The sequence below is a fragment of the Triturus cristatus genome, chromosome 1_2 (assembly GCF_964204655.1).
Source record: "Triturus cristatus chromosome 1_2, aTriCri1.1, whole genome shotgun sequence".
Taxonomy (NCBI): domain Eukaryota; kingdom Metazoa; phylum Chordata; class Amphibia; order Caudata; family Salamandridae; genus Triturus; species Triturus cristatus.
This window is the reverse complement of record NC_140580.1, coordinates 314,458,042-314,485,111: the sequence shown is the minus strand read 5'-3', so window position 1 is coordinate 314,485,111 and position 27,070 is coordinate 314,458,042. Positions and strand designations below refer to the sequence as shown.

General features: G+C 43.4%; 1 protein-coding gene across 4 annotated transcripts in view; it reads left to right on the top strand.

The window, feature by feature from the left end:
• LRRC20 (leucine rich repeat containing 20) overlaps positions 1–27,070 on the top strand; it is a 1,457,380-nt gene that overhangs the window by 91,823 nt on the left and 1,338,487 nt on the right. For 3 of the 4 annotated variants that reach the window (XM_085603858.1, XM_085603861.1, XM_085603857.1), the window contains one exon: positions 21,578–21,720. In XM_085603858.1, coding sequence (XP_085459984.1) covers positions 21,651–21,720 — 70 coding nt within the window. In that variant the 5' untranslated portion in view covers positions 21,578–21,650. Of the gene's footprint in view, positions 1–15,643; positions 15,707–21,577; positions 21,721–27,070 lie in introns of those variants that run through there. The other variant, XM_085603866.1, reaches the window with a different exon arrangement.

The window sequence follows — 27,070 nt, the reverse complement described above, 5'->3', positions numbered from 1 at the left end:
TTTGTCGAGAAGTAAAAGAGAGATCTCAACAGCATGTTTAGGCAACGAACGGCAGTTTACTAGTGCCATTTTTAAGTCCCGTTCACATCGGCTACTTGACTTGTCACTCTCTGTGGTCCCAAATGCACAATTAGTACACGTAGATTGTCCACGGGCTAAATTTAACGAGTGGTAACAAGTCGGGGGTGTGTAGCCCTTTAATGATAGTAAAGACTGACGTGAGTACCCAAAAGACAGCATGCATACTGGGGCAGAGGGTCCGAGCCCTGAGCCCGACCGTGCGCGAACGGGCGCAAACGGGCTTACCTCTGGCGCACCTCCGGCACATAAACGGCGCTCCCGCGCGCTCGACCGCTGCGCGTACCCATGAGTCGTTTAAGTAGGCTGCCGACCTGACCACCGGAGCGCTAGAGCGCTAACAACAATGGCTCTCCAAAACGGCCCTTCCTACCCCCAATATGGCGGCAATATCGAGCTCTACCGGGCAGGGACCCCCTCTAAAAGCGGTGGATACAACAATTTAGAGTGCAAGAGATGCGTGACTGGGGAAATAGCTCGAACATCCAATGCCACAGAATAAAAACAGGGCAAAACAAATAAGGTAAAACACAAATGGAAAACGAAGGGGTAAGTTTAAAAAACAGCACATCAGAGCTGTACAATAGCAGCATGCACCAGTAGCAAACAGCGCTTCCAGCACCCAAGGGTACCTTGTTCAGACTGACCCACCTGAGTATGGGATTTAAGTAGGCTGCCGACCTGACCACCGGAGCGCTAGAGCGCTAACAACAATGGCGCTCCAAAACGGCCCTTCCTACCCCCAATATGGTGGCAATATCGAGCTCTACCGGGCAGGGACCTGCTCTAAAAGTGGTGGATACAACAATTTAGAGTGCAAGAGATGCGTGACTGGGGAAATAGCTCGAACATCCAATGCCACAGAATAAAAACAGGGCAAAACAAATAAGGTAAAACACAAATGAAAAACGAAGGGGTAAGTTTAAAAAAACAGCACATCAGAGCTGTACAATAGCAGCATGCACCAGTAGCAAACAGCGCTTCCAGCACCCAAGGTACACTGGGAACACCCGAGTCCAAAGAAAGCCTCCTCTATGCCCTGTCTATTTCTTTTGAGATGGCCTCACTGCTTTCACCAGAAAGGAGTCAGTGGTCGCGTGTTTCGTGCCAGATGGGAAACTCACATGGGCTGCTTTCCTCTTCCCCATTCTACCCTGTTCCAGAGTGGCTCCAGATATCAAAAAGCACAGCAAGGACTAGAACCCCCACAAAGTTGAAGTGCTCAAGTACTCACTGTAACTGAAACCCCCGCAAACTGCTGCTCTTGTGGAGCCTACGGGTGCAGGAGTGACACAGGCAGTGGCGGCGGGATGGCCGTGAGCAGTTCTGGGGGTTGTAGGCTCCTGCCTCTTCCCTGTGGTGATGACGGAAAAATTAATAACCTTTACAGTGTCTAAAGATGTTTGTTTTTCTGGTACAATTTCAAAAGCTTGCCCCAGTACCTTCTGATGACTGTAAATAGACTTTTTGATGAGATGAGGTCTCTCTTTCAGTACAACAGCAGGTGCTGTCGTACTTTGTGGCATCTACAGCGGCTAAAATGGTGGCGGCTTGCCTAATCATGCGAGAGGCAACCATGTTTGGATCAGGCATGACACAAGCATTTTCTTTCTAACTATTGAGGAAGTCGGCCATGCTTTCCATGCTTTGTAAAAGGAAAGCCTACACATGCATTAATGGATGGCTGACACGGATGGAGATGTCAGGTTTAGAAATACCTGTTATTGGATCAGAGTTTTCTTTATTAATGGGTGCTCTGCACACTGAGTTCGTATACGGCATGCATTGCGGAGCACTGCTGCCTGTGAATTATTGATACCTTGGATTCTGTTACCAGGTCTTCCCTACAGCAGGACGAGACCCCCTGAAAAACTGCATTCAGCAGCCCGTGCTGCCTGAGATATACGAGTTAACATAAGACCCCACTTTTCACTAACAGGTCTGAACTTTCCCTCCCATGGCCTTCAACAGAACTTGGCAGCTGTAGTCCCAGGAGAACTATGATGCCTTCTTGAGGGCTGTAGGTAAGTGAGTCAATTTTATGGCCATTTGTGGGAACACCATGCGCCTCATCATGGTGCCTGGAAAGGGTAAATGTCCACTTTGTAGCATAACATGTTAGGCTTTCATTTAGGATTTATCCTAATTATAAGCACTCTCGATTTGGTCGTTATGGGAACAGAGGCACAGCAAGTGGCTTGGTACACAGGGTCTGGTAACACCGGCTGCAGCATTGCTCTTATTGTGTGCTACTCTCGCACATGCACCGGTATTAACGATCTTCCAAATCTGGAAATCCAATTCGCATGTAGTAATCGGGGTTTCCATGCAGATTGTAACTTGGTATGTGCAATTTTAGATGGTTTTTGCACCTGAACATTTCACTTGCTTTCAGCAGGCAACATGGCCATCAGTGTTATAGCAGGACTCCTAGCCTTAATTCAGATGGTTACTGCAACCAGATCAGGATTTCCAGCGGACTCGTATTTGGGCTTAAATTTGCTTTGGCCAAGGTGGCACAATGTGTCAAGTGAGAAACTGTGATTTTGATGGCAGGTCCCCTGGTCCACAAAGTATAATTTACCCACTGCTTGACATATGTAAAGATTGGCACGATACAAGATGTCCATTCTGCAACACTGTACACTCCAGTCTCCAGATCTGTCTTTTTATTCCACTGTGATCACTCTTCTTTATCTTTAAAAAAAATATTTACTGATTTGGTCTCTACTACAGCCTCAACTCGAAGGCATTTCTGTGCATGTATAAGCCATGCTACAGTCTGACAAGCCCTGCCCATTAGTGCACTGTCACCTGGGAGGTGGCACGCGGTAGCTGAATTACACCGCTTTCCGCTGTGCTGTCATCACATTAGGGCCTAGGTTATGAGAAGAGCAGTATATTCATGCACATCTAGGGATACAAGACTGTTCGTATAAATATAAAGGCCGTGAAGGAGTTTCCCCTGGTACTAGATTGGTTGAAGGAAGAGACAGACAAAAGTGCAGCCAGTCTGGATTCAACTTTTTGTTGAACAAAGTGGTATCTTGAGCTCTTCGCTTTACTTTGAAGACAAAACATCTAGATGTTGGCAGCCAGGGTATAGCATGAAGAGAGGGGGAGATGCATGACATTATATTGAGGTTAAGGAGTTGCCTTGCGCTGCCTTCTGGAGTGTCTGGAACCTCTTAATCACTTGGAAAGAAGCTCCACACTAGACACTCCACACTAGACACTCCGCACTAGACACTCTGTGTGCAGTTCAGATCCCACAGTACTAGTCTGATGATGACTTGTACTTTCTGTTTGCAATTCTCAGGTTATGTTGGACGGAGTGGAATAATGGACATACATGAACAGGTAAAGTCTCATGTTCACAACTGTAGGACTGGATTCCATCACTTGTATTTGTACAATTCATAGGGGTGCCCTACATTTTAAGTTCAGCAGCTGGATTAGATTCATGTTTAACACGTGGCTACGTACTCGTAACCCCCAAAACCCTGCACTCTTGTAACCCCCAAAACCCTGCACTCTGCACTCACCCCCTTTCCTGTTTCTGTGGCACATTTAAATGCGAGAGGAGGGCTCATTGGACCTGTTTATGAATGCTCTGCTTTTAATGTCACCCCACTGAGACAGAACTTAATCATCATCAGGGACGTGTAGAATTTGAGCCTGTAAAATAAAATTGCTCTCTGAAGCTCTTGCAGCTCTTTTGCACTTTTTTGTTTATTTCACTGCTTTTCCGTCTGTTGCATGATGATTGCTGAAGGGTACATCATTTCTGAAAAGCTTTCTACCTGGTGTTCCGTGAAAGAGGAAGCTGGGGAGCATTACAGAGTATGAGTTCATCGTGCAGTTTTTTGGTGGGTCATGAATATTCAGGACACCTTCATTTTGTCTGCAATTTTGCCTTTTAGTTTCAATACCATCTCTCCTCTTTACTTTCCCATCTCCTTTCCTTCCTCACCCTTCCCTTCCACCTTTACTACCACCTCTCTGTAGCTCTTGTTGCCTTACCTTGTGCTTGTTGACCAATGTTCCATTGCTTTTCTATTTGTTGTTTTCTTAACTATTTGCTCTTCTGCTTGGTGGGTGTTTTGCCTTATGTTAGTTTGGCTTTCCCCCTACCTTTGATGCTTCACAATTTTCCCATTCGTATCTGCATCTTTGCCCTTCTGTTCTCAGTTAACTTTTTTTTACTGTACATGGCATCCTCCTCTGAGATCTAATTTCCCTTTTCCAGCACATTTCATGTTACTTGTTATTTTAGATTTGAACCCCTCGCTGTGGTTGGCGATAACTGTACTTTTCTTTCTTTCTGGTTTGAGTTACAGTGTGTTTTTTCCCTCCCTTTTCCTATGCCACTATTAGGTGTGGTGAACTTGTTTAGCAAAGTTTAGATTTAATCAGCCAAGGCCCATATGAGTTGCTGCGTAACAGTGAAGAACATTGAATGGACAGTCTGTATTTTGCCACGTGAAACAGCCCGTTTACATCTGTGGGTTTGTGCAGTGGTTATACAAAATCTGCTGCATGGCTAAACACTTATAATGTTGCAAAGACATTATCATTTACAATATCAAAAAGTCTAAGTCTCGCAAATGCAAGTTATGGCAGAGTTGTCACTGGGCCACAAAGCTAGATACAATAAAATCATGAGGCGAAGCAATAATCTCTGTATTTTAACGTCTCTGTAGTAGACTCTTTAAATGGACAGCATGTAGATAACAGTAGCGGATCCCCCGCTAAGGCAGAGGAGCATCGCCCCACTGCTTCAGCGTTGGAAATAAAGGAAAAATAAAATGATAATAACTCTTTATTATAATTGTATTTGATTCTGCTGTGGTGGCAGGGAGGGGCGGGGCTGCTCTGCTTTCAGAGCATGGGGAGGAGTGGTGGACACTCTGTAAAGTGCGCATGAATGTTTGGCCGGCCGTCTTGGGCCAGCCAAACTCTCATGCGCACTTTGCATTTCCCCCACTCAGGCTGCATTACAGCCAGGATGGAGAACATGCGCAGGCTCCTATTCTCTGTCTGAGTGCTGAACCACAGTGCTGAGACCAATCACAACACTGCATTGCAGCATTGTGATTGGCTTAGAGGAGCCTGGGTGCTTCCTGTTTTGGCCGGAGCGGAGGGACGACGAGGGACAACAAGGAGAAACGCGGTGAGGAGGTACGTTTTATTTTATTTAACCCCTCCCCCACTCAGCCTTCAGCCCCGCCACCACGATCTGTGTCAGCCGCAATTGGTAGACAAGGAAATCTCACTCCAACTAGTGTCTGAAGAGGCCAATTCACAGGCAACCAAATTAACTGTATCATTCGTTTTTCACAGCAGTTTATTGGTTAAATCAATGGCATGAGTTTTGAGTCTGTCAATCCAGTGTTGCTCCTTTCCAAATAATACTTTTGTCTTGTTGGTTTGGCTGATTTGTTGTCAATTTTTTCGAGGATAAACACACCAATTGCAATTTGGAAAATGTGGTTTGTTTGATTATCTGCCCTTGTGGTCTGAAGTATGTAGATGATGTGTCATGCTTGTTACTTGAAAACCCCCAAAATTATACCACTACGCCACATTGCGTAATTACGCGCTATTTGTGGTAACAAGTTACGATGAAAGTACCATTCATAATAAACATTTACCACAAATGAAAAGGAACAACAAAATGCTAACACCTGCGGGTTGTGGTACTTTTGTTTGTGTGAAATGCACCTTCATGCCAAAAATTGCCGCAAGGATGAATTTCCCATTGAAATATAACACTAAATGATAGATTTGCATTTTGCAGAAATTTTACGTAGTTACGTAAAAGCAAATCACACAAATTTCTCACAGCCATAGCTGTGAGACACCATGTTCAGGGCACAGCTGAGCACCCTTGTTGCTGGTGCTGCCCTACTGTCTCTGCACTTGCCCAGATGGATATTATGTGATCCATCTCGCGTACTCGGTAATAATGTCGGTAGTGGTATCGTAGAATGCTGCCCTGTGCGACAGATGTAAACTTGCGTTTTCTAAGCTTGCCACACAAATAGCATGATTTCCTGAATGAGGGTATGGGCAAACCTTATCCTATGCCCTTTCATAGAGAGGGGTCTCGCCATAGAAAGTTATCTGAGGATTCCAATTCCCAATCCAAGAGGAAGTGGAATTTTTTTCCTTTGATTTCAGGTTCTGTTACAGCCATGCATAGAGAGTCAATTCCAAGTGAAGGATACATCAAAACTCATTTTGTGCCTTTTTTGTTTTGGTCTTCATACCCTAGTTTCCATTTTTGCCCCAGATTTTTGCACGTTCTAGTGATGAAAGGAATTTCCAAAATGGTTTGATTTTTCTACCTTGTTTGCCTAATGGGGCATATTTGTTTTTATAGACTCCCACAAATCCATCATTAGATACTCCACGAGATTGGCATAACAGGATTTGCTCTCAAATGGATCTGGTCCTTCCTCATGGGAAGAACCCAAAGGGTCAAGATGCCACCCTTCACATCAGAGACCAAGAGATTGATATGCAGAGTCCACAGGGATTGTCCCTCAGCCGCAACCCTTTTCAACATGTACTTGACACAGCTCACTAACAACATCCAATCACAAGGTATCACTGTCATCTCCTACCCCGATGACACCCAACTCATCCTTTCCCTGGCAGACAAGACAGCCACCACTAGGACCACCTTTACCAACTGCATGACCATGGTAGTAGACTGGATGCGAACCAATGGCCTGCAGCTCAACTCCGACAAGACGGAAGTACTGGTATTTTGCAACAAGACCTCCCAAAATGACATCTCAAGTGAACGCAGTGTGCACCTCCTGCTTCCACATCCTAAGCATGCTACAAAAGATCTTCAAATGGTTGCCTCAGAACACCAGACGGACCATCGCACAAGCATTCATCACCACCAGGAATCTCCAAACAACTCCTACACAGACTGTAGACCATCCAGAATACTGCTGCAAGACTCATACTCAACCTTCCATGCCGTATACACATCACAGCGCACCTCAAGAAGCTTTACTGGCTCCCCACTAACAAGTGCAACTAATTCAAACTTCTTGCACACAGATACAAAGCCCTACACACCACAGGACCAGAATGCTTGAACAGCCGCATACACTTTCACAGACCTACCAGACATCTATGCTCTGTATCACTCTCCCTCACATATATTTACTGCATCCACTAAAGCAAAATTGAAGGTCGCTCATTCTCATACCTTGCACCCACGACAAGGAACGACCTACCTAAACACATCCAAGCCTCGTCGTTACATCTTGAGTTCTGCAAAAAACTGAAGACCTGGCTCTTCATATAAGTCCCTTGGGGACCACACAGCTGCCCAAGCACCTGGACACCATATTGGGTGAATAATGTGCGATACAAATTAATATAACGTAACATAGCCAAGACAATTCAGGATTTTGAACCTTGTATTGTTTATAGAAGTTAGAATCCCATCACAGTGAATCACAGACATTCTTTACGTCTTTTAAGGGGCATGTTAGGGGCAATTAATTGTGCACAAGTCTTTATACAGCTTCATTTATGGGTGGCTTACCATTTCCTGCACACAAACAAAGAAGATGAGTGAAAATGGCTCTCTGCACTCCATTTGGACACAATTTAATGCCATTTGGATTGTGCATTGTTCCAGAAAAGTTTCTGTGCTTTATGGATTTCATCTTTTCTGGGGTTTTGGGTCAATTTGAATTGCTTGATTTGGATGATTTTCTAGGGCTTTCAAAGACTATTGCAGAATACCACGAACATGAGAATCTTTAGAAGATTTCAGTTATTATGGATAGACCCTTACCTACAAATATCATGGATTCTCAAAATTTCTTGGAGTTTGTAAACCTTTTTCATTGGTTCTTTAACAATTTTGCATCTGTACTCAATGATTTCGCTCATTTTGAAAAAAAGAGGACATGAATCAAGGTTTTTTTTGGTAAGTTCAAGGTGAAAAACTTTTAATATGCTCAAACAGATGTATACTCAAGCAACAATTGTATGCAACCCTGATACTTCAAGGAATCCCATTCTGGAAACAGCCACTTTTGAAAGAGTAGTTGGTGCATGTAACACAAGGATGGACTGGACTCAACTACAGAGGTGGTTTGAGTAAGCAGACTTTTATTTGTAGATTTCTGTACAACTTTCCAGTAGGGGCGAACTACCATACATCGGGGCTTCTTTCTAGCTTCACCGGTGTTGTCTCTTGGGCTATGCTCCTTGGTTGTGAGCGCTTTGTTGCCTCGGGCAGAAAGGAACATAGGGCTTAGTAAGGCATGTTCTCAGGGTCAGTACTAGTTCCACTACCACACCACAAAGTGACTAGCTTGTGCCCTTTAACTTAGGGAACACTGCTGTTCGGTTGGAAGGTGCTCTGTGAAAATAGAGAACATATCAAATCCTTAATTCATTAAACACCTCATCCAGACGGCTGTAACTCTGTTGTAGACCAAAGAGATATTCCTGTGTTTCCTCCTACCACCTCGTATTGCTCGAGCCACTGTCAGACACTTGCCTGAGGCCACAACCCTGTTCCAGAGCCGAGGCAGCAACATCCGAAGCACCTGTCCCCGTGACACAGCCTCCATTTCCTCTTGGTCTGCTGCTGGTGTCCTCTGCGTAACCTATTCTGGCTACAGCCTGGCACTTCCTCCGGCGTCCCACTGAGCTCCACACGCCCCCAGGAGAGATGCTCCACTCCAGCAGTCATTCGGCAGGGTTCCTGCTCACGTCCTCTCCGCGTCATCGGTCCGTCACGTTTCTTCTGTGCGTCCTTCCCTCTCCATCTTCCAGGTCGGTGCTGCTGCCATCCCAGAACCTACCATTTTTAACCTGGTTGGTTGCGATGTCACCAACCACTAGCACGCTGACCTGGTGGTTCTCTGTGCCCTTGGGGTCCTGATGGTCATGCTGCACACTCGGCTGGTCTGGAGTCCCATCACAGTGCAGTTCTATTACAAGGGCAAAAGAAGATGGACACATACGTTTTTTCGGGCCTTCTGGCCCCAAAAGGGGTGCATTTTGTGGGGATCTGTATTTTTACTACTCCTTGCGGCCAGACCTGTCCTCTGCCTGCACCCTGCAAGCTCTCATCTGCGTGGGTTGTTTCTCCTCCACAGCTAGTAAGAAGAACATCCTCTCTGCCGCGCACCCCAGGCCCATGGCCACCTCACTATCTTGTAGCGGAGTCAACGCCTAGTCCAAAGAAGTCCTAGGAGAGCCACCCAGAGTCTCCCAGCAGGTCCTTTCCCCAAAGGCAAAAGGGGGTCAGTGCCATTGGCTGTTGGGAGCCCCATTCTATTCCTGGGGGTCAGCTGGAGTCAAAGTCTCAAAACCCATCCTTGCAGGGCATCAGGTTGGTTCTCCTTCCAGTTGAGCATCCTTTAAGTGGTGTTAGAAGGTTTTAGGGCCCAGGCATCCCCAACCATTCCTAGGATGCCACATCAGCCCTATACCAACCCTCCAGCACAGCATTCTGGGCTAATCCAAAATTGTGACTTCAAAGTTGTCTCTGGTAAGAGTATCTCTGTGAGCCTCACCTCTGCTACTAACTGACATAGCTGCCTGATTCCTTGCCACCAAAACATCAAAGACAAGGCTCCTCCCTATGTTAACTCCAGAGGTGCGGCCTCCCTTCTTTGTTGTGTGTGTCTGTTTGTCTCAGCCCAGGTGCAGGGTGATACGTTAATTATCAGATTCAGATTTCCTCCCCACCCCTCCTTTCCCAGGAACTAGGTCAGTTACTATTAATTGCCGTTTTGTGTGGGGAGGCCTTTGATCATACATTAGCCCAGTGGGGTGGGGGGAGGAGCACCTGGATTCTGATTTATAAGCTGAGCCAGGGTATAAGCCAAATCTTGAAGAGAATAATATGGGGTTGTGAAATGTTGCAGACTGGAAATTCATACTCTGGGTGCATGTTTTACCACATATTGATACATCGCAGTAATTTGTAGGCCTTTGTGGAGCAAAACAGTACTTTTGGGCAAATGCCATCTTTAATGTATTATACAGTGAAGCACCACAGATTTTCCAGTAACCACTACACACCTATAATGTGAATGCCCAATCATAAGGCCTACCCCAGGTTAGTACTAATCCCTGAAGAGCCCCTTCTCCACCAAGCCACATTTGCACAAATACAGCCTGTGCACTATGGTAGTCTCACGCACAGCCCTCACATTTGCACACACAATTGTGTGCACACATGTTCATGTGAAACCAGCCCATTCTGTCTTAGCCTAGCTGTGCAGCAGTGGCCTTATCTTAATAGATGGACACTGGTGGTTAGTACACTCTGCCCAATTACCATGATTTACCGTGAGCGAGGCTCAGGCAGTGAGACTCACTCCGAGTAAATAGGTCAACAACCGGGGAGTCATATGAGAACAATCATGCAGCCTAATGGATAGAACACAGTGTCTCTTACCCTAGCTGTGCAGAAGTGGCCTTAACTTAATAGATGGACACTGTGCGCTAGTACATTCAGTCCAATTACCATGAATTTACCTTGAGTGAGACTCAGGTGGTGAGACTCACTAACAGTAAAAGGCCAAAAACAGGGTAGTCAAATGTGAAAAATCATTGTGGGCGAAATGGATGGAACCTATTTACTACAAAACATTCTATCTTTTATTTGTCATATGTTTTGTCAGAATGTGACTGGAGCTTTTAGCATCCAAGTTGACTTGTACTGAAGGAAGACATCTGTTTATGGGGTGTAAAAAGCCATTTTAAATTCAAAGAGCTCATTGGAATGTATATTATTTCTCATATCTTCTGTTCAAGACCAGTTCTCAAGATATGACGTTCTTCAGTGCACTGTTTGATTTTACTTTCAAACATATCTCTGATTCTGAGAATGTTATAGCTGATCTTCATCTACAGACTCTTAGTTTGTCAACATTAACTGTATTTTAATCAACAACCTATCCTTCTTTGTACTAAAGAATTAGAAATGGATATAAAGAAGATGTGTCATGATTCAGAAACTCCCGGTCACAAAGGCTCAGTGGGCCCTGAACCTTGGCATATGTTCTGTGCAGATTGTGTAACAGAACTTCCTTCTTTAGCATAATGTCATGTGATAATGGTGATAATGGATACTTTGTCAAAGATGGCCCATTTTCTTCTTTGCCCAAATAACCAACAGCTGAGGAAATGGCCCAGCATTGTTTGACTGACCCCCACAAGTCCTTCAAGGAAAAACTGTTCTTAGGCAGCACTCTCTTGGAGAGAGTGAGTTCCTTCGACTACCTGGGAATAAAACTGCCGGAGGATATGGTCTGGAAGCACCATCTTAATAAGGCCTACCTCAGGTTTTCCCAGGTAACCGGGGCTCTGCGTAAGGAGCACTGCTTTTCTTACACCAAGCCAATTGCACCAGCATTAAAACTATATAGTTGCAAGGCTGTGAGCAGCGCTCTTTATGGAGCCGAGCTGTGGGGTATGGAAAGAGCAAGTGACCTGACAACCCTGGAGAACAAGTTCCTTAGAAACCTGACATCTCTTCCGCAAAGCACCCTACTTTGCCCACTATGGCTTGACACAGGCATCAAACCCATTATCGCCCTTTGTTGTTCTGGCAGCGGATGGTCTCTACCCCAGAACTGACGTCCTATGCTGCAGCTTTTGAGGAGGTTTGTGCCTTAGACGCTGCGAACAAAATAGGCTGGATCAAATTTGTCAAAAGCCTCATGTCCAGCATAGGCCTCTCCGGCCATAACATTGCCTGTCCTCCAACTCACAATAGAAGACAGATAAATTCTTTATCTTGGGATTGGGTTGAGCTTAAAGCTTATACAGTTGGCACCCAAGGTAGACTAACCGAAGAATTTAGAGATTTCAAAATCAGCCGCACTCTTGAAAACTACCTTGACATAATTAAAGTGCCGGCTGTGATAGGAAGCTATATATCCAATTTAGGCATGGCAGCCTGGCTGTTAATGTATTTACAAACTCATGGTCGGCCAATGGAGCACAGCAAAAGGGCTGCCCCTGTTGCCCTGGCTTGCACAAATCTATCAGCCATCTCCTCTTTGCCTGTAAAACATATGCAAAACCTAGGAGTAAATGGCTGACTCCTGTCTGTAGGCAATTTGGCACCAGAGACTTTAGAGAGGCCCTGTCCATACTGAAATATGATGCAAGACCACTATTCGTGTGCGCAACTGCGAAATGTTTCGGCCACTCATGGGCGAAAAGAAGGAGGGCACAGACAGCCCTCCGGCCAACTACTGAGAACTGCAGACATGATCCCCTGCCTTTTTAAGTACCTTTTTGGCCATCTAACTTAAAAATGTAAATAGTCACTTTATATTTCTTGCTTAATGTACATTCTTGATTGCCGCCCAATTGTTTTCCTTGTGATGACTGGTTTTATAATTGATTCTTATATAATCGTGCGTTGATTATGATTGTATTATTTTAACCAATGCACATGCACTTTAGATAAGGGACCTTGCCAAATTTGCACATCAACGTTTCCTTGGTTGATAAAACTCTGTGATGTAAGCTTGAATGATAAGATATCTGTTGTTTTTAAAACTATATTGTGCACTAGTTTAACTTTTTATGAATTGTCATTTTTAACTGCATTGTCAAGTCTTCCCATACGTACTGTCTTGTCCCCCTATCGACATGTGCGAAGTTTATCTTGAATCTTTGTTTCTTTTATGGTATCTTACCAAAATAAAGAGCTTTGACTGACTGATATTTTCCAAATTTGTGGATTGCCTCATAGTCATTTGTTTTAGATGTATTCAAGATATTCCCACTTTTGGCTAGATTTTTGTAAAGCATTGAGTGTTGTACTAGCTATTTTTTTGGTTACCTTCATCAGTCCATTTAGCACACGGAGCAAAGTATATAAATTTAGAGCAGTATCTGCTGTTACTGTAATGCTAATCAAGGTAACAGGTCCTCTTATTTGCCAATAATGGAATTATTTTATAAAAGTGTAACTATTAAAGTTTCACCTTTTTCCTGAAGGTAAGGATTTCATTCAAGGGTTTTTCCATTTTCACCTTGTACTGACCATTTGGTGACTTCAGCTGCTGATTACTTGAGTAAGTTACAGAAGTGTAGGCAGCTTTTGTCTGAATGTTTGTGTTGTTCAGAAGCGAAATCAAGATCACAATTCAGTTTTCTTTTGTTCCTATACTTGTTTTCTGCCCGTCCATGCTTTGACTGCAATTTTGAGTCCAATTTGTGATAACTCATTAAATCAATTTTTTGGTATTTCGATTGAAGTTGTTGCATACATGGAAGATTCACTGTGATTTACTAATCTCAATCAAATCTATGTGTTCCTGATCCATATTATTGGCTTTCATCTGAAATTACACTTATAGTTCAAAGGCAACTGGAATATTAGTTTCAGTATATATATGATTTTCTGAAGGTTCAAAGTTGTTATCCATTCCTGATCCACTGGGAAGATTATCCTTCTAGTAAGCATTCTTAAGAAGGTGCACATTCATTTCATGTTCCTTTGTTAGTTTGGAATTTCTTTCAGTAGCATTCCGATAAGGCAGATCTTCTGGAGAGGGAGATCTGTGCTGAGAACTTATCGGAAGCCCTGTGTGTGTTGAAGAAGAAGCAGCATTGTTTGTGTTAATTGGGGGCATGTTATGAGACATCATCCCCAGTGTATGAATTAGCACCCACTCTCCCAGGACTATTTTGGTTTCTCTGCATTTGCAGCCGCCTGAATATTTGTTCCGTGAGCTGTCTAGAGTCTGTGGTAAGATTTATTCCAGCAGCACCGTGGACTGTAGTGCTGGGTGAAAGATGTTTAACTCGGGCTTCTTTGCTAACACCATTATTTCCAGATGTGTGGTGTGGTCAAGTTTATAATATGGCCTTTCCAAGTTGGTGATCTGTCCATAGAATATTATATGAGGATCCTAATCAAAGATGAAGTATGGTCTTTTGGGTATGATGTCATTTTCTATTAGAATGATATAAACAGAGGCACTTTTAAGTGAAGAATTTGTTGCCAATGCATTTGTTCCTTGGTTTTCATCGTGTTGTAATTTTACTTCCCTTTTCATCACTTATTTTTCCTCCTTCTGTAACTTTCTACTACATTCTACTTCTGGAACCTGACCTGGCTTTTCTCCTTACTCTTCCTCGGTAGGAATTTGATGCTTTGCTATTATCTTTAATTCTAATCTTCATCTTCCATAAAGATTACTAAAAGTGCCATGGAGATTGTAGGAAGGTGGAATCTGACTGCATAATTGCCCCCACTTTTTTCCTGGTGTTTGAACGGTTTTTGACTAGTCTGGCTGGGATCCTGCTATCCAGGACCCCAGCCTATCTGCTTACTCCCTTAAATGGCTGGTGTGCATATTAGATGCACTTGTGATTGGATACTGTGGTACCTTATGAGCCCCTAGTATATGGTACCTTAGGTACCAAGGGCATAGGTACTTCACAGGCCTACCAGGGGCTGAAACATGTATTATGCCACCCTTGGGAAGCAGACTAAATCTGACACCATAGGCCTGCTACTGCAGCCTGGGTGAGGTAGTGTTAGCACTCCTCACTGAGGTATCGGCTCCTATATCTCACCGTACACACACAAATAAACCTATCAGTCACCCCTAAAGCAGGCCCTATCAATCCTGAGGGCAGGGTGCTTGGTTTACAATGTGAAGGGGTGCTTCTGCATGCGCAGGACCTCTCTGCAGCTGGCAGAGTCTATTCTCTGTGGCTGTTTGTGGATGCGGTTAAACCATATACTCTTAAGTGTATTTTAACCTCCCGGTAAATGCTAATTTTGGAATGACTGCATCAAAACATGTCGTGTTTGGTGTCAAACAACTTGGAATCATACCTCCACACCAGTAACTGGTGTGGGAGTATGATCCCACCCTTCTAGAGGGGACGACATGTACCCACTGTGGAAACACGGTAGAAATCTGAAAGAGCCTTGGCATCACAAAATGGATGCCACCTGCACAGACACTGGGCTGCCCTCCTGCTGCTGACTGAAACTCGCAGTGGAGGAGGCCCAACAATAGGCATCCTGTCACAGGGAGGTGTCACCACCTTCCAGACAGGATTCAGTGTATTGGGGCTGGGTGGGTTCACTCCTAGAGTGCTTTGAAGTCCTGCACTGGGATGAGTAGAGCGCTACCCCCTTATTTCTATATTATGTGTATAACTTCGACAAATATACTTTTTGAACTGTGTTTAAACCACTATAGGTGGTAACCCTGATCCGGGCGTTTTACCATCTGATTCATCATTGTGAACCCAGTGAAGGCATCATATTATAACGTCCTAATATTATGGAGCCAGGTGGTGGTCCATCTGCACTTCTGGTTTATTGACTGGCCTCTACCTGTATAACGGACCTGTCCAGGTGTATGTGAGCTTCGCACACTGCACCTCCAGCTTTATCATTACTGTTGAAGGATTTGTAGACACACATGGCAGTCAGCCACATTTTTTGTTGCTTGTTATAAGATCACAGTACCATCAATGAGATATTTTTTCTATACTAGTTTGTCTATGTTTGTTCCACTAGAGCGCTGCCTCACGCCCTGAGTTGTCACCAGGAGTGGAGGCGATTATCCCCGATTTAATACGGGTAAGCAGGCCTGTTGCAGACCTGACTGCAATTTTTGTTAATCACTACATGCTATGCCTCCAACCTTTTTGCTGTATTGATATGTTTCCCTGTTTCTTGCTCTTCTTTTTTGTCTTGAACATGTGACTCATAAGAACCCCTGCAGTTCCACTTACTACTAGATGAGTAGGTAATTCTGTTGGTGGTATCGTTCCAATTTAGTCTAGGTTGAGATTTTTCTCACCCTGTTCTGTTCTTTGTTGCAGTAGTAACATTTGGTCCTGAAGAAAGCCATGATCACAGAGCATGATCGTTAATGGCTGAAACATGTTGACCATGTTTTTATCTCTTGACATCTAAGGATACTGAATAAATATAATTTTCTTTAGATAGTCAATTTTAATACACTATTCATTCACACTGCACTTTTCACGCTGTTCCACCACACGTTAGGCAGCTTTAGTTTCTGTATAGAATGGTCCATCTAGGGTGTTAAGTTTAAGAAAACATCCGCAAGCTCCTCCTCTCTCATCTACGCAGGAGTTGTAGCTCCTTAACCACACCAGGTGTGGTTAAGAGGAGGCCCCAGATGATGAAGCATGCCACTTCGGTGGGTGATGGGACTTCGTCCTCTTCATGAGGACTGTTTTTCGTTTTCTTTAAGCATTCAGATTTGCAGGTATTAGCATTTAGCATTATTTCTCTAGACCCACGGATTCCTTGTCGTTTGATATACAGCTATTAGGGGATTTTTTCCGTGCAGGTCTTTAAATTTCCCCTTGACCCTCGTTTTTCCTACCGTTTTTTTGCGTCCTCTGTGCATATACCAGCTCAAACCGGTTCAGGGGCTACCTGTCCCTGCTCTGGTGCAAAATTGGACAAAGGGAAGTGGGTGTAACCACCCACTCCCCTGACCCTCCCAGAGGAGTGGTCATAGAGCTAGTCCCTCCCTTTCTTTTAGTATAAGTTAGGGAACCCTTGCCATTGCAAGTTAGATATCCCTGGACGACGCTTTACAAGAAGAATCCTGGTCCTTCGACGTTCCACTACCTTTGGAAGACAGAAGAATCTCCCTTGGAGTCAAGGAGTGACTCCCCTGCTTGGCAGGCACCAAAACTTGAATCAATGGTCGCAAACTTTTCTGCTGGAGTCCGAATTCCCTGCAGCCCCGGAAGTGGATTTCCTGACTTCTCGACGGCCATTGTGAGTTCCCAGCAGAGCTGAGGCGAGTGGACCCCATGAGTGATGAGGAACAGCAATACCCGGGTACCGTGCACTATTGTCGAGTGCAACCCCTTCATGATGTTCTACGAGCTTGTGCATTGGACCACGTATGGTCCACGCTTCCAGCAGGATTTCCCTAGAAAATCAGAGGCCTACCTCGTCCCGAGTGACCGTGGGCTTCTGTGAAGTGAATCCTCATGAGGCGTCTTCGCGATCCCTTGCCCGTTGGCTTGTGGATCCCCTGAAGACTTTGTCATCGAACCTAAGGGCTCCCCTGGTTGCTCCAGACCTGCCCTCACTTACCCTCACTGGGTGAGGTTCTCAGACCTTGCTGGTCTGCACCGCTGACTTTCTTCGATTTCCACGAGACTTGCTGTTGTCAAGGCTTGTTGGCTCCAATCCGGTTGCCAACACCTCAGTAAGCTGCAGACTTCGTGGGACACTCCGAATCCAGCTCCTGGTTGTCCTCTGCGCCTCCTGGACCTCGTGGCTGAAGAGTCAAAACACCCTTGATGACCTAACATCACCCGACTTCCGTGGGCATCCATCTTCCTGGCCCCGGGTCACTGGCAAGTGACTGTGAACACTGTCCCTTCTGCTTTCAGGTCATCTTCATCTTTAATCCAGCCTTGGATTCCACGGACACTTCTTCAGTCTTCACAAGCAGCAAAACTTCTTCGGCTTCCATAGAAAATGACGACGCGACCCGACACCAAAAGACACCTATGCACCCGGCTTCCCTGGGTGAGGTAACTCGTGCACTCCAGTGCTCCTGTGGGTGTTGGCCCTCGAACTACTTACGTTGTAAGTGACTTGCTTGTAGACCTCCTAGAAGTACCCTTAAACTTTAAAAATCCAACCGTGACTTGCTCCATTGAAATCAATAGGGAACCCATGGCTGTGTTCTCACACTGCACGCGTCTCCCGTGAAGACGCGTGCAGTGAAGCCCCAGCGTTTCTACAGGCCCTAGACCTTGTCCCCTTGCAAGTCGACTTTCCTAAACCTCTTTTTTAGTATATGGTCTGGTACGCTCCAAGGGCCCCAGCCATATTTGTGCTTAACTTATTGTGAAACGTTGATATTTGCATATGTTCCTGACTTCTAATCTCATAAAGAGATTAGTAGAGTGTGTGTAGTAATAAATACATATATATTTGATATATATACCTGTGTGGTGTCCTTTCATTTGGTAATTCAAGAGATTATAAGGTAAAACAAGCTGCTTTACATTCCTCTGAGACTTAGCCTGAAGGCTGCTCTCCACAGCTACCACTAGGATAGCTTCCTTTAAAGGTTGTCTTAAACCTATCTACCATAAGAGTCGAATTGGACTCATGCAAGGTGGCCACTATAATTAGTGACCAGCATATGCTAGGCCAACTTCTCACAGAGATGCTTTCCTTTCTTTGATTTTTGCCTCCTATTTCAGATCCTCTTAAGGAGACACATGACACTTTTCATGTATACCATTCAGTGCTTAGTGGCACAATGGCGCCTGTTTCTTCAGGCAGTCAAGGTAGTGAATAAACAGATCCTCCTCATGCCCAGCAAAAGGCACAAGGAACCCAGCATGTAACCCAATTAGATGATGAAGTGATGGTGCCATTTCTGGTCTGTACCCTCTGCTCTGAAAGAAACTCCGAGCCACCAATAGGCTGAGCAATATATACTTGAAATAGTTTTTCATAACACCTTTCAAGAATATAGTGGGCCAAGGAGTTATATGCTACAAGAAAGTCAAAAAGGATTGGAGCTCTGCAGGCCTTAATCAGGGACCGTAGAGCAAGCATAGGCTAATGGGCCTCAACTGTGAGGACTTGGGTAATGCCTCTGAAATTTTGGGGTTCATCCTACTAAGGCTCTTCAAGCTTACCAGGTAGAACCCCTTGAGCAATTGACTCTCAGTGGTAGTCACAGGCTTTTCAGGGAGGTACTGTGAGGGTGCTCAAGACCAGCATGCAAAAAATACATGTAAGCATAATAACCAATTGCGCAACCCCGGTGCTTTACTTTCAAGAAGAAAAGTACTTTAATGCACACTAAAATGAAATTTACATACAACAAGAACGAGATTCAACTTGGTGTCCTGGCGCAATATGCCATCTGCGCCGTTTCCCACTATATTGCCCTAGACTTTAATCTTCTGCTCTCTCTCTTCATTTTCACTATTTTCTTGCCATAGTTCTTTAACCAGTTAAATGGCACCTTAACTTTGTGATTTTAAATCTTTGTTTTCCCTGAACAAAGTTGTTTCAGTGCATAGACTCATTTCATAGCACTGGTGGACCAAGTCAGATGGCAAAATCACCTTTGCATTCACCTAAAAGAACTGGCGTGTATGCACCAGAACAATGACCTTCCATGAAGGGAATTTCCAAACCCTGCCTTTGTATACAAAATACAAACATTCCTCAAGCATTTAAAACTGTAGGAAGCAAACATAAATCTGAAGCAACTTAAGGGAGCCTGGATAAGACAAACAGGATAATACTGTAGACAAAACACTAACATTTTGAGACCTGTCTAGGTAGTCCTGCAACTTAACAGTATCACTCAGGAGCTTTATTGTATACATCGCCTATCAAACAAACATACACCATCAGTTGTTTTGTCTGATAAAATTAGATGATTATGCAACTTATCACATCGCGACTTGAGTAATTAAGCCATTATTATGTGTGTTTCGGTAATTAACAATCCTTGTGCAAACATCTCTGCGCAGGGGCCGCAAGTTTATTGCTCCTAGTACTTGCCAGATGCTACAAAGTGTGCATCCTAAAATAAATGTTACTGATCAAACCCACAAGGTTTATTATTCATATTTATTTGTATTTATTATAGGATACCAAAATATATTTATATTTATTATAGGATGCCAACATTTTCCTGGGGGGAAAAATGCCTGCCAAATACTAGGAGATGTGGATTTTGGTTGGGACAGTGCGAACTGCGCCCATTGTGCGGCGGGCGATTCAGGGTTCGCGCATTTGTGGTATGGCTTTGCTCAGATATACAGAGGTTCTGGCAGGCGGTGCAAGTGGATCTTGAAGAGATAATAGGCGAGAGCATGGAGATGGCTCCTTTGCTGTCTTTACTAGGTTATGAAAAAGACATCCCAACTGCAGTGAGGTGCCTGGTGGCCATAAGCTTGCTGCTCGGAAGGTGCAGAATAGCACTAAGATGGGCATAGGGTCCACTTTCGATAATAAAATAATGGCACGCGGACATGGCATGCTGTAATGCACAGTCCGATGCTTACCGAGAATTATTACCAATTGTAGTTTTCCAAAAGATATTTGGGATCCTTAGCAAGCTTTCTTGGCTCGCACTGGGACAATTGCTGTGTCCAGCGAAGGGGAAAGCAAACTTGTGACTAGTTCACAGCCGGGAGCGCTGACTAGAACCTACAAATAATCAAGTACGAGCCATGAGATAAAATGGGGAGGCAGCCTGAGGTGCGGCGTAAGGAGAGTGGTGGGTGCTACTAGTAGAGGGTGAAAGTGAGTGCCTGTAATATAGAGGGAATGTGCTGAACTGGTTGCTGGCGTTATTAAATATGATACTCACACCAAATATAGGGTAGCGCTATTAAAACTTGTGAATAGTAGTACACAAAAAAGGGCCGGGCATAACAGGTGTTATGGACGAAAGCCCTCACTCACCCGAGTGTGACATGCTTCATCATTGGGCTCCTCCAGCACACGGGGACCGCAAGGTACCCCGTGTGGGCTACGACTTTACCCAAAGAGGGAAGGAGCAGGAGTGCAAAGCACGTGTTGTTTCTACCAACTCAATATGGTAAGGAGGGGCAGAGTGCAAAAAAAGAAAAGAAATAGTGTGACTAAAAAACTATCTACCTAGGGGCAACACCTTTATTCTTCCTGCCTAAGTAGTAGTATATTAAAATGCAAGTGAATGTAGGGTTGAAAAAGAATACCCAACATGTTTCTGCCCAGGTGACGGAAATTGTTCAAGGCATTCATCAGGATCATAGAAGAGTCACTCTGCTAATAAAGTGCTTAAATCATAATATAATACTTAGGCATTAATCTCTTGACCATCAATCGCAGTGTCAATCTATGCGATGGATCAGAAGGCTCTATAGCATATAGTCTATGTGTCTACTCAACCATCTGCCGAGTTTCACACCATGTCAATTATGCTTAATGACGTTAGGCCCGACTATATTATTAAATATGACACATGTATATTGCTCTTTACCTTTTTAACCCATTGACAACATCTGAAAGTCTGGTTTTCTTTACAATGCAACACAAGTGATGTATGCTATGATTATAACTGATTTATGCCATGACAATTGTTTAGGTCATTATGCTACGCAAGGCTGTAGAAAACTTAAAATAAGGTTTAATAAAAAGATGTGGATTTTGGTGCAAAAATTCTCCAAATTCCCCAAGTTAAACCACATTTTAAAGGTGAAACTCAGATTCGGTGCTATTTTCTGCACCACATAAATGCTAAACCCTGGCATATCGTCCACTTCTCCAGGGCACTCATTATCTATGCATTAGTTTGAGTTTTATTTGATGTAAGTGGTATCCATTGAACTCTAATTTGCGATTAGGCCATTGGTTGGCTCTTTTTATTGTGATAAATAAAGGGAGAACCAAACCTTTTCAAATTACTTTTTGCTTTCTTGGCCTCAGATTGGTTGGGAACTGCTCAGCGCTGGAAAACCAGGAGTCAAGTGACCTGGAGCTACGCCTTCAGGCAAAGAAAATGGCAGATGCTGTAGCCCGAGTTGCCAGGAAGGTCAACGAAACAGTGGAAAATGAAGAAGACTTCCTTGGTAAGTTGACTGCTTCATCTGGGATGGATGAGAATTGACCTCTCTCACCTCACACCCCAGACATGTTGCACACACTGTATTATTCAAGAGGCAATTTATGTATCCATTAAATAAATATTTTTATGATTTGTCTCTGAAGCTTACAAATTGCTACCTGAAGAATATGAGTTGAATGAAAATGTTTTGGGTGACAGTTTATCATTTCAAATTTTCTTTGGAATAGATGAAAGAAGAAGAATGAATTAGCTATCAGATTGATTGCCTATCATATTCTCATGTCTACTATAGAAGATTATTTATTATCATGTTGTCAGGATGAAGAAACCAACCTTGAACATGACTTATCCTTAGCATACACATCTTAATACAAATGGGTGCTGGACACAAAATGACAAGACAAATCAGAGATCATTGACATATCCTTAACATAGAAATCAATTATGCTTTTCACATAGCTTACATTGTTCGCATTTCTTAAATATGATTCTCAAAGTTTTTTGTTGGTTGCTTGGATAGTCTAAAATGGAGCACAGGATGTAGACATCATCCAGGGAAATGTAGCTAAGAACTTGGACATTCTTATCTCAGAATCTTTAGCTAAACCTTCTGCCAGCTTCCTTGTCATGCATGTTTCTTTGATACAGTTGGATTCGTTTCTCAGTTCAGGTCAGTTCAACAGAAACTTTATTGGGTCTTTTACAACCATAAAAGTATACAAATAGACAACATACCATTTGTTAAAAATATGTAGATAAAAATGAAAGAAATAACAACCTACCCTATAGTTCATACTGACACAAATACGGTCCAGTAGGTTCAACAAACTGTATGTGCAAATTGTAAGCTGTATAGAAGGTAATATCTCTATATTCAGAACACTTTATTTCGACCATTAATCCACAAACATTTTAAAATTATTTTAAAAAGCTTTATAAAAACACCATTCATTTTTAATCTCATAAAGGTAATATCTCTGTATTCAAAATAAATTATTTCGGCCTCTAATCCTCAGATCATTTTAAAATTATATTTAAAAGCTTCTTAAAGGAGCAATTCATTTTTAATCTCATAAATTCATATATTCCTCTTCACTCTACTATTACCCTTTCCTGGCTTATTCGCCACGTACGTTTTTTTTAAAATAGGCAGCTCACGACTCATTACATTTAAGAGACTCTTTAACTTTTTCAATATATTTTCCCATAGCACAAGCTATATCTAAAGTAATCATTTCCACTATAAGATTCACTGCTTGCGCCCTATTTTTAATATCATATTTTAAAAAAATTGGACATAAAAATTATTTTCGAATTTCTAAAACCTTCTGGCAATCCAGTAATATATGTAAGATATCACATGTTGTTCCTAAAGTGAAGGTGCATTTTCCCTTACTGTTTATCATGGATCTTTTTACCCCATTATTTCCATAGCATGGATTTACCCCGATTCTTAACCTTAACACTTCTCGCCTTAACGAGCAGCTCGGTAGCCTGTCAGGAAAGTGTAGTTCATTTTTCCTCGATAAGACCATATGGAGAACTGAACTTTTCCTTAAGAGGTAATCTTGGTCCTGTACTCGGGAGCTTTCTTTTCCCAGGATCCTAAGTTCCCTCTTATCAATCTTGAGTTGGAAGGACTGGGGGCACAGCGTAAGCTTTATCATACAACACGCCTTATTGATAGTGGCTCTGATCTCTTTGGCCCATGTTAGCTCACTGTTTACAATCTCATTTCTGCACCATTGTTAGATTTTCTGTTCTTCTCCCAATCCCAGGCGCTGCCAGAAACATAATAGGGCCATGCCAACTGTTATACCCCATGAGGTAATTCCCAATTCTAGTCTCACTGCCTGTACCATTGATGATTTAGGCAAGGAGAATAGATTTTTCAGAGTGTTTCCCTCTTCGCTGAAGCCGATGCCCTTAGTTTTAGTGCGTCAAGATGGGTATGTCAATGCAGGCTCCTCTCGAATCAAATCCCCAGGTATCTATATTCTGTTACCTTTTCCAACTTCTCGGTTCCCAGAAACCAAGAGAACCCTGTTTTTCTTCTACCAAAACATACGATCTTTGTCTTTTCCATGTTAACAACAAGTTTTTTGACATAGCAGAATTCCTTAAACTTGTTTAGTTTTCTTTGTAAACCAAATCTCCGTCTGATCCATAATTACCAGGTCATCGGCGTAAAGTAAACATGAAATATGTTTCCCGTCTTGTTTTGTGCTTGCCCCTCTTGCATTACCAAGAGTTCGGGGCAAGTCAGCAACAAACTGGGAAAAAAGTAGGGGGGGCCAGTACGCACCCCTGCCTCAGCCCATTACCAATCTGGATTTCTCAAGATAAACTCCCCTCTACATCTTGGATTATCTGGGCCTAATTTTCGGTATGCAGTGCTTGAATCAGGTCCAATATATCTCCTGGGATGTTGTACCCCATCAAAGTCTCCCACAGCTGCTCTCTGTCCACCAGATCAAACGCTGCGTGGAAGTCCACCCAGCAACAGAACAAACTCCCCCTCTGTTCGATTGCCTTCCGCGCAATGGACCAGAGAGCAAAGCAGTGGTCTACCGTTGAGTGACCCTTGTTAAACCCTCCCTGTTCTGGGGCACAATCCAATTTTCTTCCACCCACTCCTTAAGTAATCCCAAAATTACTTTGGCAAAAACTTTTTCACCTATATCTAGGAGGTTTATTAATCTATAATTATTTGGGGCATTTATGTCTCCTTTTATATGGATTGGCCTTACAATGGCTCCTCTCCAGTTATTAGGCACAATCCCTGTATTGAGGATCCCCATGAACATATTCACAAACAACTCTGACCACCACCTTTGTTTTTACAATTACTGCCGGCAGGTTATCAGGGCCAGCTGCTCGGGTTAGGTTTAAACTCGATATTATTTTCCTAATGTGGCTGCTCCTTTGTCTCTCCCCTCACATCTGACCACGCTATTATTCTCGTTTTATCTAACATTGGCCATTTCCCATAGATTTCCCCCAGATACTCCACCCATTTATCTTCGGGGACCGAACACTGCAGAGACCCTAATACTTTACCGGAGCTTTCTTGTACCAATTTCCAGAAACCTTTCACATTTTTGGATTCGATTACCGCTAGCAAACTTTCCCAGCAACTGTCTTCATAAGTTCTTTTTTTATTCCTAATGATTGTTTTATATTTTATCCTTAATTTCTGGAGGTTAGATAGCAATTCCTCTTTATACCTTATTCTAAGTCTTCTTTCCTTTTGTCTAATACAAGCTTTTGCTTTGCGGCATTCCTCATCGAACCATGGACTATTATTAGTATGGGGTCTATTTTTACTAGCCCCAGGTTTACCACATTTAATTTTTACCCTTAGGCATTCTACCAATTGACTTATTGTGTTTTCATACCAGGCATTATCGCCCTCAAATGGAGCTTTTACTAGTGTGAGAGTCTGAACAGCACTTCATTTTGTAAAATGCTCTTCTGCAATACGGGTTGTAAGCCACTTTGTGTAGTCTACATGTACTTGAAGAGCCCTCTCTCTCTGAGTACCCCTTTTTACAGATACTTTTGTCATCAGAGGGTAGTAATCACTGCCTTCCATTCTTACTACTTCAAAATGCTTAATTAGTTCAAAGCTCCAAGCATGTGTAAACACGTAGTCTATCGGACAAGGTTGCTGACCTATCGTGAATGTGCGCTTGGCACATAGCAAGCACATGGAACCCAACAATTGTCCAAGAGCCTGAGTTTGGCGAGAAATGTCGCCAATAGGGAATATCGCAGTCTCTATATTTTAGGCGCTTAGCAAATCTTTACACCAGGGATCTATTCTTCGGGGTCTAATCTGTGTCAGTGTTAGCACTCTACTACCTAGTGCCCATTTACATTTTAATTCTAGGTGGTCAATTTTCCTGGAAATGTTTGTGGATACCAACGTCAATTGCCCTCATGAGGGTCTACCAAAAGGGTTCTTCCATGCTACTTTCAGGTGATGGGCAAACCCTTCGGTAACTAGGGTTTCGTCGCACAGCCAAGTCTCCTGTAGGCACACAATGTCATTGCTCTTGAGAATATTATTGAAACTTTCTTGAGACCCTATTATATTCCAAGATAGTAAGGACAGGCTGCTCCTAGTCAATTTCACTCATGCACCCATCTTCCTCATACTCCGAGTATGCTAGGGCTCTATAACTATTCCCGGCTAACAGGTCAGTCCCATCTCTCCTTATTTCTTTAGGAGCTATAGTTATTTCAAGATCTTCTTTATTACCCCAGCGGGAGTTGATCATTCTTATTTGCCGTACTCCCAACCCGGCATGATTCCTCAGAAATGACTTCCCCTGCTTATCAGTAAGCATTTCCTCCCTTTTTAATAATCTTATGCCCTCCTTTAGCAGCTCATATTCTGCGTTTTCCAGTGCTGCTTTTACTAGTGCTGAATAAAGGAGAACCTTAGTTACTTTGCCCCCTTTGTTGTTTACTGTGAACCCTACTTCTCTAAGGTCCTCCGAACTAACGTAACGTAGCCTTACACATTTTGACAATGAAAAAAGGAGTTGGGAGCGGTTTAGGGGGATTCGTTTTCTAACTTTTTCCCCACTTTTTCTCTGCTCTGTTGGCTCCAGAAAAAGCCACAGGTCCTGATATTGTTCTAGCTCTACTCCCGGTAGGCCCTCCTCTATAGCATCCTCCCTACTTCTGCTATATTCCTCTTCAATGCCTCTCTTCCTAAGGCCCCTACTACTATTGAGGTTACTAGGTCCTGCATTTATAATCTTTCTCAGCCCTCTTGCCTCATCACCCCATTTTTCCCGCATGGTTTTCTTAGATTTATCTTTAGTTCTCCTGGCGATTCCTTTACCTTTTGTCCGCCTTCTCTGCTAGTCAGGGCTACTGGCAGTTATTCCTTTTCTTGGATGCTGAACTTTTTAGGTTCTGGGGGCACTTTCCTACCTATAATCACCTGTTCTTTCACTACTCCCTTCCCACTGCGCTGCTGCCTTGGGATTTGGCCTTTGCTTGGGAGGTTCCCCCTCTTTCTTGACCGTGGGATGAACTGCTTGTAATTCCTCCTCTCCCCACGTTTTTTTACGATCATCGGGTGTCGATATATATATATACACTTGGCTCCTCCTTCTGTGGTTGGATATCCCTTACCACTTCTTGCTCCCCACCAACATCTCTTTCCTGGGGGTCTCCGACTGGCCTGACCAAAGTGGGCATTAGACCTTTAATTTGTTTCAGTTCCCCAATCATAGTTTTGAACTGTACACTTTGTGTTTTTAAGATTTCATTGTTCAGGACTGAAACCTCTAATAAACCTTGCTAGGTTTTCTGACGAATCAACATAACCTCCAGCA